The 12,420-nt window shown below is 43.1% G+C and overlaps 1 protein-coding gene across 1 annotated transcript in view; it reads left to right on the top strand.

Annotated features, from left to right (window-relative positions):
- The window catches only part of MTR (5-methyltetrahydrofolate-homocysteine methyltransferase), a 105,673-nt gene that overhangs the window by 70,927 nt on the left and 22,326 nt on the right, over window positions 1-12,420 (top strand). Inside the window, 2 exon segments of the mRNA XM_045437237.1 lie at window positions 6,052-6,119; window positions 6,709-6,829. Of these exon segments, the coding sequence (XP_045293193.1) occupies window positions 6,052-6,119; window positions 6,709-6,829 (189 nt within the window).

Below are 12,420 nucleotides of genomic sequence, written 5' to 3'. Positions count from 1 at the left end.
GAGGCCACTAATACCTAACATTTGGTTACCACTTCACAAATGAGCTAGTGCTTTTACATCACTGATTTTTCGGTTTTCTGTCTTCTTTTCCTGATGGTTTTCTTTTCCTTTCTTTTCTTCCTTCCTTCCTTCCTTCTTACAGTTTTGATCCTGTTCTTCCTGCTTCAATTATTGTCTTTCTCATTTTACAGATGAGGAAACTGAGGCTTAGAGAAGTTCAGGAGTTTCTTCATGGTCACACAGCCAGCAAGTGGCAAGCCATATACTCAGGGCTTCTGATTCCAAAAGGGAGGACTCTGCTCTCTGTTTATCTTCCACTACTGATTATAGAGTTAAACAACTTTAACTGTAATGTTTAATGTTAACATTCTAGTTAAATTCCTCTTAAGTAATATAAAGTATTTAAAAATGTTTTTTGATCAGATAGTACCTGAAAATGGATTTTAAATATGCTCCTTAATAATTTTTATATAAAAAGAAAATGTGGGAGCACCTGGGTGGCTCATTCGGTTGAGTGTCTGACTCTTGATTTCGGCTCAGGTCATGATCTCACGATTTGTGGGTTCAAGCCCTGCATCAGGCTCTGCGCTGACAGCATGGAGCCTGCTTGGGATTCTGTCTCTCCCTCTCTCTTTGCCCCTCCCTGCTTGTGCTCCCTCTTTCAAAATAAACATTTTAACGTTTTTTATTTATTTTTTGGGACAGAGAGAGACAGAGCATGAACGGGGGAGGGGCAGAGAGAGAGGGAGACACAGAATCGGAAACAGGCTCCAGGCTCTGAGCCATCAGCCCAGAGCCTGACGCGGGGCTCGAACTCACGGACCGCGAGATCGTGACCTGGCTGAAGTCGGACGCTTAACCGACTGCGCCACCCAGGCGCCCCTCAAAATAAACATTTTAAAAAAATGCACACTGGTAAAGCACAGGTAAACGCACACTGTAAACACAGTTAATGCACATTGTTTGTGTAAGAAAAAGTAGGATATGTCAGCAGAAAATTTAAAATTAGATATCCTATATTTGGGTGCCTGGATCGCTCAGTCGGTTAAGTGTCCAACTTCGGCTCAGGTCATGATCTCATGGTTCCTGACTTTGAGCCTCACGTTGGGCTCTGTGCTAGCTGTGTTGGCACAGGTCAGAGCCTGGAGCCTGCTTTGGATTCTGTGTGTCCCCCCTCCCCCCAGCCTACCCCTCCCCTGCTTGTGCACTGTCTCACTCCGTCTCTCAAAAATAAATAAATGTTGAAAAAAATTAAACATAAAATAAAATTAGATATCCTATATCTAGTACTTTAAAAATATGGATCTGGTGAATCAGATAATAATAACAGAGGCCTGTTTATATTTAACCAGTTGTTGCTAATCTGTCTAGTATGAGTAAAAATTAAGCAATGTACAGATGGCTATAAATGAAATACTTTCAAACTGAGTAATATTAGAGTGTTCAGTTGAGTGAGAAAAATGACTATCTAAGTCAAGGGCAGACTAGTCCAGTCCTATGCTCCACACATGCTCACTAGATAATTATTCAGAGATTTTCAAGCTGATATGTATATATAGGTGTGTGGGGGGGGTGTTACACAGTTTTCCTGGTTTATTGAGATGTAATTGACCTAAAACATTGTATAAGTTTAAGGTGTACAACGTATTGGTTTGGTACACTTACATACTGCAGTGTGATTACCGCCATAGTGTTAGCCAACAGCACTTTCACTTCATATAGTTACCGTTTCTTTTTTTATGGTGACAGCATTTCATCCACATCCTGGCCAACACTTGTTACCATGCGGCTTTCTGATAACAGCCATTCTAACACGTTTGAGGTGATATCATTTTGGGTTTGATTGGCATTTCCCCGATGATGAGTGATGCTGAGCGTCTTCTGATCTACGCTTTTGGCCCTTCAGATGTCTTCTTTGGAAAAATAGCTATTCGGTTCCTCTGCCCAACTTGTTATATTTGAAAGGGAGACTTTCCAGAATTTGTCTCATTCATTGTTTTAAAAAAGGAGAAATGGAAACAGACACTGTCAGCACCGCTTAAGCACAGATTGGAGACTTTGGCTGGGGACTGCAGAGTGGTTGGGTGCTTCCATCTAGTGGTAGCGTGTGTGAATTGCAGGATCAGAGACAAATGTCATCTTCAGTTCTCTTCAAGAGATAGCAAATGTGAAGCATTTGATGATGGATGCAGGTGCATGGCTTTGATTTTCCTTTTTAATTTTTGTAGAGAGTAAAAGGGACTTCTTATCTATTATAATATCGTATGTATTCTCATCTAGTATCGGATGTCTTTGCTAAAGCATCGAGTGCAGCTTACATTTTTTTTTTTTCTGAATTAAAAGCCCAAAGTAAATGCTTGTGTTTAAAGCTCTCTTATAAACACTTTAGAAAGAGGATTCCTAAAATCAGCATTTTCCCATAACATTAATTTTTTATTCTCTGTAGTCTCTCCTGTGGCATAATATAAGAATGTGGATTAGAAGAGGCCTGTGGACATGGGCACATGGCTCCAATTGAAGAAACCAGGGGAAACCAGGGGGAATGGAGATGTATGTGGGGGAAACAGGAAGTTGCAGTAAAGCAGAGGGACAGTGGAAAGGGATGGCGGGAAGAATGGCCGCAGCCATAGAAGCCCCTCCCCCCCCCCAACACTTCAGGTCATTTCCTTCAGCTGAAGTTCCCCAGGGCCAGCTGGTTCATTATTCTGGATCTTTAGTGCCAGTCTCTGTGTAGACTACCCTCTTTTTTCCTTCATTGAGCTAATACCTACTTACTTTTTTCAAGATTCAGCCCAGGTATCCCCCCTCCTCGGATGCTTCTAATGGTCATCAGTTTAGGTGACAGCACTCCACGAATGTCACACCGTATGCATATTCCGAACCTGCCAATACTTTCTCAGCCCAGATGTGTGGGGAACATCCCTTTTCCCTTGAGGGTGGGGCTGGGGGCGGCCTCTGTCTGGGCTTGCTTGTCCCTGATGGTGAGCAACCACCTCCATGCATCTCAGGGCTGTAAGTATTACTCTCTGTGCCTGGAAGGTCAGGAAGTACGCCCCCGATGAATGGTTTGTTTGACTGTTTCCCAGTATTCTTAAGACAGGCTAATAAATTGGAACTTGAACTTGTGTCCCAGTCGCCTAGCCCACTGTTTTCAGAACTCTTCTTTCCTCACTCGTCATGGGTTTTCTCTCTTTTGCTGATTTTTTCTTCTCTGTGCGACCCCCAAATAGGGGAGTGCTCCAGGGCTCAGGCTTTGGACCTCTTCTCTGTCCTGCCACCCACAGTGGTGCTTCTCAGACTGTCATGTGCCTTCCCCTCCCCTGGGGGTCTTGTTAAAAGACCCGATAAAAGTAGGTCTGGACCCAAGGCTCTGAGTTTCCAGGGGGCACATCCAGGCCAACAAGGCCCGGGACGGCCTTATCTCGTCCAGTCTCGTGACTTTCTAACACCTTGGTGCCAGGTGCCAGGTTCTGTCTCCAGCATGGACCCCTCACCAGAACTCCAGACTCACGTATCCAGTCGGCTACCTGAGAGCTCCATTTGGATATCTAAAGAAATCTCAAACCTGGTATCTTGAAAATTTCACTAGTTGCCCCCCTTAAGATGCCCTCTCTGACCTCTGTGCCTACAGTTTCCCCCTTTGCACATTTCTGTCCAGCCACAAGGTCTCCTCGATGTCCTCAAACAAAGCAAGCATGTGTAAGATGTTCCCGAAGGACACACTGCTTAAAACAAGAAAAAGGATTGAGAGCAAGTTGATTCTCGTCATCAGACTGATGATTTGTAATTGAATTTTGAAAATACCGTATGACGTTGAACACAGCTTTGAAATGTATGCCGTCTTGTCTCGATTTAAAAAGCAGTACACTGTTGTACTTAATTTTGTATGCAACAGTCTATATTTAGTCCTAGTTTAACAAAAGGTGTAGTTACCAGCCTTTCCTAATTTGCTAAAAACAAAAACGTGGCGTCATCTCACTGTTGTTAGGACCTGCCGTCCCACATCAGTAAAACGCACAGCATTTACTCTCTGCTGGGTTAGTGCCGACAAAGCTGAGCGTAGTTACCGTTGATTTGAAATTGTCTTGCTTTTTACTGGGGATTCATATGGGCCAGTTTTTTTTTTTTTCTTTTCTTTTCAAGTAATGGAGCAAGCTAGAAAGTGAGTATAAAAAGATACATAGCGAGAAGCAAGACTCCTTCCTGTCAGGCATCCCCTCTGACCAGTTGATGGTGTGTCCAGTAGTAGTTCGTTGATTTTCTGTTTTTTTTAAATTACTTTGCCTGTTTTATTAAAAAAAATTTTTTTTAAATGTTTATTTTTGAGGGAGACAGAGTGCAAGTAAGGGAGGGGCAGAGAGAGAGGGTGACACAGGATCTGAAGCAGGCTCCAGGCTCTGAGCTGTCAGCACAGAGCCCGACACAGGGCTGGAACTCAAAAACTGTGAGATCACGACCTGAGCTGAAGTCAGATGCTTAACCAACTGAGCCATCCAGGTGCCCCCAATTATTTTGCCTATTTTAATTGTTGACATTATGAAAGAGGTGAAAATCATGCTGTGAAATGCATACTCATGATGAAATTAAATTGTAAAAATGACCACCATGATGGGTGCTTTCTAAATCTCGAGTAGAGGAGTCGTACATGGAACGTTGTCCAGGGTGGGCATCCTCTTGAGTTCAGAAAGCGCCTCCTCTATCAATTGGAGCCCCTCCAGTCTTACTGTGTTCCCACAAAGCGGGCCCCTGCACTTCTGCTCCGTGCCCGCCCTCCATCTTGTATGTGGCCCTCAAGCCCTCGGGTCAGCTTTTCCTTTGAGTCTCTTACCCTGTCTCCCTCAGTGATTTGCTCCCTGGTTCTGTCTCCCTCTCCCGTGACTCAGTAAGCAGATTCTCATATTGTCCGCTTTCCGTGAGCAGGAACCGACCTTCCTGATGATCCTTCACATTGGCTTCCAGCTAGTCTCTCCTGTTCAGTAGGTGTTTACTGAGTGAACTTGCCCAGTGTTTTTATTGGCCTCAATGGCCAAGAGAATGGGTTTTGGTGTCAGATCGTGGTTCTTGTCCCAAATCTACTGCTAATTAGTTGTGTGGACAGAGTTGCTTAATGTCTCTGGGCCCTTCTTCATCAAATGGAGCCCATGGTGGTACTTGCATCCTGGAGCCGCTTTGAAGGTAAAATGGGATTGATTGTGCAAAAAGCTCAGCGTGGTGGAGACGGCCCACGTGTCCACTGACCGGCGAGCGAATAGGCAGAACGTGTGTGTCCATTGTGCTAAGTGCAATAAGCCAGATATAAGGACAAATGATGTATGAGTCCACTTACACAAATGTCTAGAGTTGGCAGATTCACAGGGACCACTGGGAATGGGGAACTGTTGCCAGATGATCAGAGTTGCTATCTGGGGAGATGACCGGGTATTGTGATGGTTACACAGCACTGTGACTGACTCTGATTAGGGCTACTGAATTTTAAACTTAATTGTTAGAAGGGCACATGGTATTTTATGTATTTTACTAGAGCTTAAAAAAAAATAATAACGTAGGGGTACCTGGGTGGCTCAGTCTGTTAAGCATCTGACTCTTGATCTCGGCTCAGGTCATGATCTCACAGTTCATGAGTTCAAACTCTGCATTGGGTTCTGTGCTGATGGTGTGGAGCCTGCTTGGGATTCTGTCTCCTTCTCTGTGCCCCTCACCAGCTTGTTGTCTCTCTCTCTCTCTCTCTCTCTCTCTCTCTCTCTCTCTTTCAACATAAATAAATAAACTTAAAAAAATAATGTAGTATGCCAAAAATAACTGAATCATGTATTTTGAATGGGTGAGTTTTATGCTGTATGAATTCTATGTCAATAAAGCTGCTTTAAAAATCTTAGCCTAGCACGCGGCATGTGGTAAGTACCTAATAAATGGTAGTTGTAGTTGTCATTGTCCATCCTTAGTGAGTCACTGTGATTCCAATTTACATTAGAGGGGTATTTGATGGCTAAGTAAGGCTTTGTCTCTCTTGGGTTCTCCCCAACTTTCTCACCTCTCATTTCTGTACCTCAGGGTTATTGATTTAGGGGTCATGACTCCCTGCGACAAGATACTGAAGGCTGCCGTTGAGCACAAAGCAGGTACTGTGCCTCGGACTTCTGGGCCCTCCGAGTGTCCTTTCCCCTGTGTCTGTCTGTCTGTCAGTAAGTGGTGGTGCCCCAGCCTATCCAACAGGTGCCAGCTCCTGTGGGGGGTGGGGGACTGCTTTCATTGTCATTGATGGTGGGGGTCGAGTCAGTGAGTAGGTGACTTTGAAACTCCTTGCAGCTTGGAAGACGGGGAATGAAACAGGCTTCTTATTACAGGGTTGCATTAGATTTTTTCCTCCACATCTCATCGTCTCATCGTTTTTAATGTTTCTTCAGACACCGTGACACGTCCAAGTCTGGGAAATCATGAACAATGTATTTTATTTGCATGGCTTCCCCCAGCTGTGGAAAGTACACTGTTGTAACGTTAAGTTACAAATCCCATTTATTATGTAAAGCAAACAAATAGTAAATCGAAACTCCCCAGTCAGGAAAGATGTCTTAGAATTAGAAATGGGGAGTCGATGTTAGTTAGGTCTTACGGTCTTTATTACAGAGTTGCTAAAGTGAGTCTTCCATACTTCTCTGCTTTTGTCTCATCTTCATTCTCACTGTCCTTTCTTCTTTTTTGAAATACTAGATATAATAGGCCTGTCAGGACTCATCACTCCTTCCCTGGATGAAATGATTTTTGTTGCCAAGGAAATGGAGAGGTTGGCTATAAAGATTCCGTTGTTGATTGGAGGGGCGACCACATCGAGGTAAGTCATGCTAATGAGCTCCTTGCTGTCCTTTAAATTCATTTAAATGCCAGTGTTTACAAACAGTGATGAAACCTGGGTTGTTTTTTATTATGCTTAGCTCATCGGCTCCTTGTTCTATAAGCTCACGAGCTTTCAGTCTTACTTGGACCAGAGCCTGGGCCAGGACACTTCTGCAGCACGCTGTAGGAAACTTCCTCTGTGATCTCCCTGCCCTTTGCCTTTTTTGGGATTCCTTTGGCTTGTCGTTGTCTTTTCCTTAATCCTCTCCCCTCCCATTCAGTTCCTGAGATTTCTGTTAAACTCTCCTCTTGAAATCAAGCCAGGTGGAGAAGGTGTATTTTTTGGCACGAAGACATTTCTTGAACTTTAGCCCACTCTCTGTCTTGAAGCAGGTGTCTGATTGAGTAATTACAGGTTCCCTTGAAGAAACTCCAACCTGGAAATAGTTGAGGCAGAAGGCCAGCCTAGCAAGAACGAATCAGAGAATCACCTTGGGAAGTTGTTTCGGAAAGGGGGAACCTTTTGAGAACCTTTGGATTAAACCGTTTAAAGAGGAGAAAGTTCTAAGTTGGTCACATGGCCATTACAGAGTTTGTCAGATTTTTTCCTGAGGGTCATGATCATAATGATGTTTGGGGGGAAATATGTTAATTATGGGCACTGTTAGACTTTTTATGACATGTTCTTTATGCCCCATACTGTTTACTTTGGCAGGGAATAATGCCCAGGGGGAACACTGAACTTGATCCTACACTAGAAATGACTGTGCACTAAGCCGGGTTTTCCAGAAAAACGGAATCTGTAGGTTGTGTATATATATTTTCTTTATGTAGATTTTATATATCACTTTGTATTATATTATTAATATAATACGTACACAGAGAGATGTATTTTAAGAAATTGGCTCATGTGATCGGGGGGCCTGGGAAGACTGACATCTGCAGGGAAGGTCAGAGGGCTGGAGTCCAGGCAAGAGCAGATGTTGCAGTCTTGATTCCAAAGGCTATATGGAGGCAGAATTCCTTCTTTCTCAGAGGACGTGAGTCTTTCCTCTTAAGGTCTTCAATTGATTGGACGAGGCCCACCCACATTATGGAGCATAATCTGCTTCACTCAAAGTTTGCTGACTTTTTTTTTTAAGTCTATTTTTATTTATTTTGAAATAAGTAAGTGGGGGAGAGGCAGAGAGAAAGGGTGAGAGAGAAAGAATCCCAAGCAGGCTCTGCACTGTCAGCACAGAGCCTGATGTGGGGCTTGAACCCACAAACTGTGAGATCATGATCTGAGCCAAAACCAAGAGTCAGACACTTAACTGACTGAGCCACCCAGGCACCCCAAAGCCTGCTGGTTTAAATGTTAATCACATCTAAAAATTATCTTTACAGAAACATCTAGATTGGTGTATGACCAAAAACTAGATCATGTGGCCTGGCCAAATTGACACATAAAATTAACCATCATCCCATTTATAATCTGAATGGATTATTTTCACAAGTAGTAACAGTGTTATATGTCATTTATTCACTAAGTACTTTTCATGCTTGAAGGACTCAATAAGGTGGCTGTTGTCGCTCACCTTGGAAAGCTGAGTTTGTTTTTCCCACCAAGGACTTACCCACTAGGATATGTGGCAGATTATTCTCCAGGGATGTGACCAACCGTTGATAGCTGGAGTTTCAATGAGCATAGTCTTGGGTAATTGATTATTTTAACGTGAATATTCATTAGCTTAGTAAAGAGAATGATAAGAGAACTTACAGACCTTTATGAGCATGAAATGCTTTTGGGATCATGGTTGTAAAACAGAATAAATAAATATTTAAAGAAGCAGATGTGACGAAACGTATTATGAGCTAGGTAAATGTGATGTGCAAATTGGAACATTACAAAATAGTCCATTCTGTTATATCTCTTACCAGGTAAAAGCCACCAGATTAAAGAGGTTTTTTAAAAAAAAAAATATCCAGAGGCAACATAACTACTTTCCTAAGATCCATCATAAGCAGAATTAGCCATCATTGCCTCCTCACAGTTATATGCTGGGATATCAAGTTAGAATTCATCAGATTGGAAGTCACCCACTGTCTCTCTGTGCGGTTGCAGCATTTCTATTCTCGGGGTCTGGGGAAGGGCGCTGGGACAGCTGGGTCCCCTGACCTGCCAGAGTTCCTTCTTCTCTTTACGAGCTCTGCCTTCTCTGGTTCTGTTCTCTTCCATGCCTGTTGCTGTTTCCAGGAAATTACTTGGAAAATAAAAGCTAGTGGCAGTCCTTCCAGATAACCATTCCCTTCTCCATTGCGGTGCCAGAAACGCCTGTGCAGAAGAGATTTCCTGTGCAATCTCTCAGAGCCTTGGTGTAACCCTCCCCCCTTCTGACTCCGTTCTAAAGTAGTGACAGTGGGTGAGGCCTCACTTAACGGTGCTTAATCAGGCCCTCATATTTGAGTAAGCCCTTTGACTGAAATGTAGCAGGCATACAGAAAAGTGCACAAATCACAGATACACAACTTGATGAACGTTTACAGAAATGAACCCCCGGTAATATTGCACTCTGGGAACTTTGCTGGGTGCCCCCACCCAGTCATCCTTTACGACAGAAGTAACCACTGCCCTGTCACCGTAGATTGGTTCTGCCCGCATTTCGGCTTCATATAAATGGAGTCCTGTGGCATGTACTCTCTTGTGTCCAGCTTATTTTGTGCAGTGTTCTACCTGGGAGGCCCAAAGCAGCGGTTACAGTAGTTGCTGTTCCATTGTGGTGCAATATTCCGTCGTATAATACACTGTGGCTTAGTCATCCATGTGACTGTTGGCGGGTATTGGGTTTTTCCAGTTTGGGGCTGTTTGGAAGAATGCCACTTGCTGGGTCATACGCACGTGATCGTTGGCGTTAGACATTGCTGGGTAGTTTTCCAAAGTGATCGTATTAATTTACACTCCCACCGGCAATTATGAGAGTTCCAGTTATTCCACACCTTTTTCAATTTTATCCATTTTAGTGGGTTTGTAATAACATCTTGGTATGGTTTTCCTTTGTATTTTCTTGCTGATTAATGATGCTGAGTACCTTTTCATGTGTATGTTGACTGTTAATGCTTTTTAAGTCTTTTTTTTTTTTAATTGGGTATTCTGCCTCTTTTCTTACTGACTTGTACATGTTTTTTGTTTATATTGGACGCAAGCCCTTTATCAGAAATATATATCGCAAGTAGATTCTTCCATTATGGCTTGCCTTTTGCTATCTTCGTTGTATTTTTAAATAACAAAGTTTTTAATTTTCATGAAGTCTGATTTATCAGTCTCTTCCTTTACAGTTAGTGCTTTTTGCATCTCTGTAAGATGCCGTCTACTCCTGGGAGAGTCAGCTTTGCTGGAAGGCATTCAGAGTTTGAATGTCTCAGAAGCCCTCTGAGAGCCCTTATTATTGCCTCCTGTAGACCTGTTGAGAGCTCAGCAGTGTTCCAGTTTTTTCCTTTGCTAACTGTTATTTGAGCAGATGGCAGCTCAGGACTTCCAAGTTGTCATGAAAGAAGATAAGGAGGTATAACCCCATGGCTTTTCCAGATCTCAGTGGCCTGTGGTGGCATGATAGAATTAGAATTGTACTCTCAAGACATTCACAGTGAGCCTTAAGGCTGTCTGATGGATCCTTGGAGAAGCCGAAAGGACTGTACCGATTAGGGGTCATGTGGGCACAGAAATATGCCCAGAGTTCCCTTTTGAACCTGTAGCTGTAAGAGAATGGAAAACCGAACATTCTCCCGTCTGTAATGCGTATGGTTTTGTGTCACAAACTGGAATTGACTTTAATGGCAATCTGGCCCTGTTAGCTACATACCTTCTCAAAGACACAAGTGTGGCAGTTAGCTTTTCTAAGTGGTTTAGAGCCAATAACTGCAAAGTGTCTTTTTCAGTTATTTTTTGTGAGTAATGGAGAATTCAGAAGGAATTCAGTGCCCAGAAATAGAGGTAATTTTCCGAACTTAAATATTTGTTAATTGCTAGGAGGGAAGATGCTGAATGATGTAACTGTACTGTTTTCCTTCCTCTTTGAGTTGGCTGCAGGGAAGTTCGAAGCTCAGGCCTGGGTGTAGGATTTCAGGGACCCGACTTCTGCGTCTGACCCACTGCTCAGTGTTCGTGCCTTTATTTCCTCTCTCGTTTTTCTCACCAAATTCTAAGATTTTATTTCTTATTTATTTGTGTGTGTGTGTGTGTGTGTGTGTGTGTGATGCTGCATTTAGGTAAAACATTTTAATTCTGGAAGGATAAGGCATGAAATAAATGCTTGGAGTACTTGTTCTTTTTCAGTGCTTTTCAAAAAGACCTTCTAAAGTTAACCCTGTCATGCCCATTTGGCAAGTATGAGAGGCGACTAACTGGGTCCCCGGCATTGGTGAGTGACTTAGCAGAGCCAGATTTGAGACTGAGCCTCAGGGGCCTAGCCCTGTGTTGTTGGTTTGTAGGAGGGCAGGAGGGATTCCAACATTATAGATCTTTTCAGACTTCAGACAGAAGTCTGCCTCCAACTGGAGAGGGCCGCATAAATGGAAGCTTAGGAGAAAGTGGAATCAATATCATACCGTTTTATAAGGAAACCAAAAGTACTCTTGATAGCCAAGCAAGCACAGATTTAATGGCTGTCCTCATTTGGCTTTCTCATTTTTTTATGCTGGAAAGCAACACTTTGCTTTTATGTGGTGGTGGTAGTGTTTTTAAAAAGTGGAACCCATCAGTTTCTTCTTGGTACCCTTGTCCAGAGATCACCAGTGCGAGAATGGCCGGAATTGCACAGAGAATGCTTGGATGCTTAATAAATATTAATTATGTTGACTTGAAGGTTTAAAACTGTACTGGTTCTCTTTAAGAGAAATGTCAACTAAGTCACATTAGGCTTAGTGTTTCCTAGAGGAACTCCATGCATAATATACATTGAGGTACATTTGTGTGCTTGAAGAACTGGCCACCTAAAGAAGAGGAAGCAAACATAGTCTCACTTATATTCTGTTGTCAAACTGGAAGCAGTTTCTTCTTTAAAATTTCCTGGGGCGCCTGGGTGGCTCAGTCAGTTGAGCATCTGACTTCAGCGCAGGTCATGATCTTGCGGTTTGTGGGTTCGATCCCTACGTCGGGCTCTGTGCTGACAGCTCAGAGCTTGGAGCCTGTTTCAGATTCCCTGTCTCCCTCTCTCTGCCCATCTCCTGCTTGCGTGTGTGCTCTCTCTCTCTCAAAAATAAACATTAAAAAACAATTTTTTTTAATTAAAAAAACAAAAGTATTCCTACTATTTGAAAATCTACCCCTGGGGTGCCTGGGCGGTTCAGTAGGTTAAGCGTTCGACTTTGTCTCAGGTCCATGAGTTCGAGCCCTGCGTCGGGCTCTGTGCTGACAGCTCAGAGCCTGGAGCCTGTTTCAGATTCTGTGTCTCCCTCTCTCTCTGACCCTCCCCCATTCATGCTCTCTCTCTGTCTCAAAAATAAATAAACGTTTAAAAAAAAAAAAACTTAAAAAAAAGAAAATCTTCCCTTTTTAGAATACCAAAGATATTTTCAAATCTTTGGTCCCTGGGTACGCAGCGGACACAAAAC

Source organism: Leopardus geoffroyi, chromosome D2 (assembly GCF_018350155.1).
Source record: "Leopardus geoffroyi isolate Oge1 chromosome D2, O.geoffroyi_Oge1_pat1.0, whole genome shotgun sequence".
Lineage (NCBI taxonomy): Eukaryota > Metazoa > Chordata > Mammalia > Carnivora > Felidae > Leopardus > Leopardus geoffroyi.
This window is presented reverse-complemented; position numbering and strand designations above follow the sequence as displayed.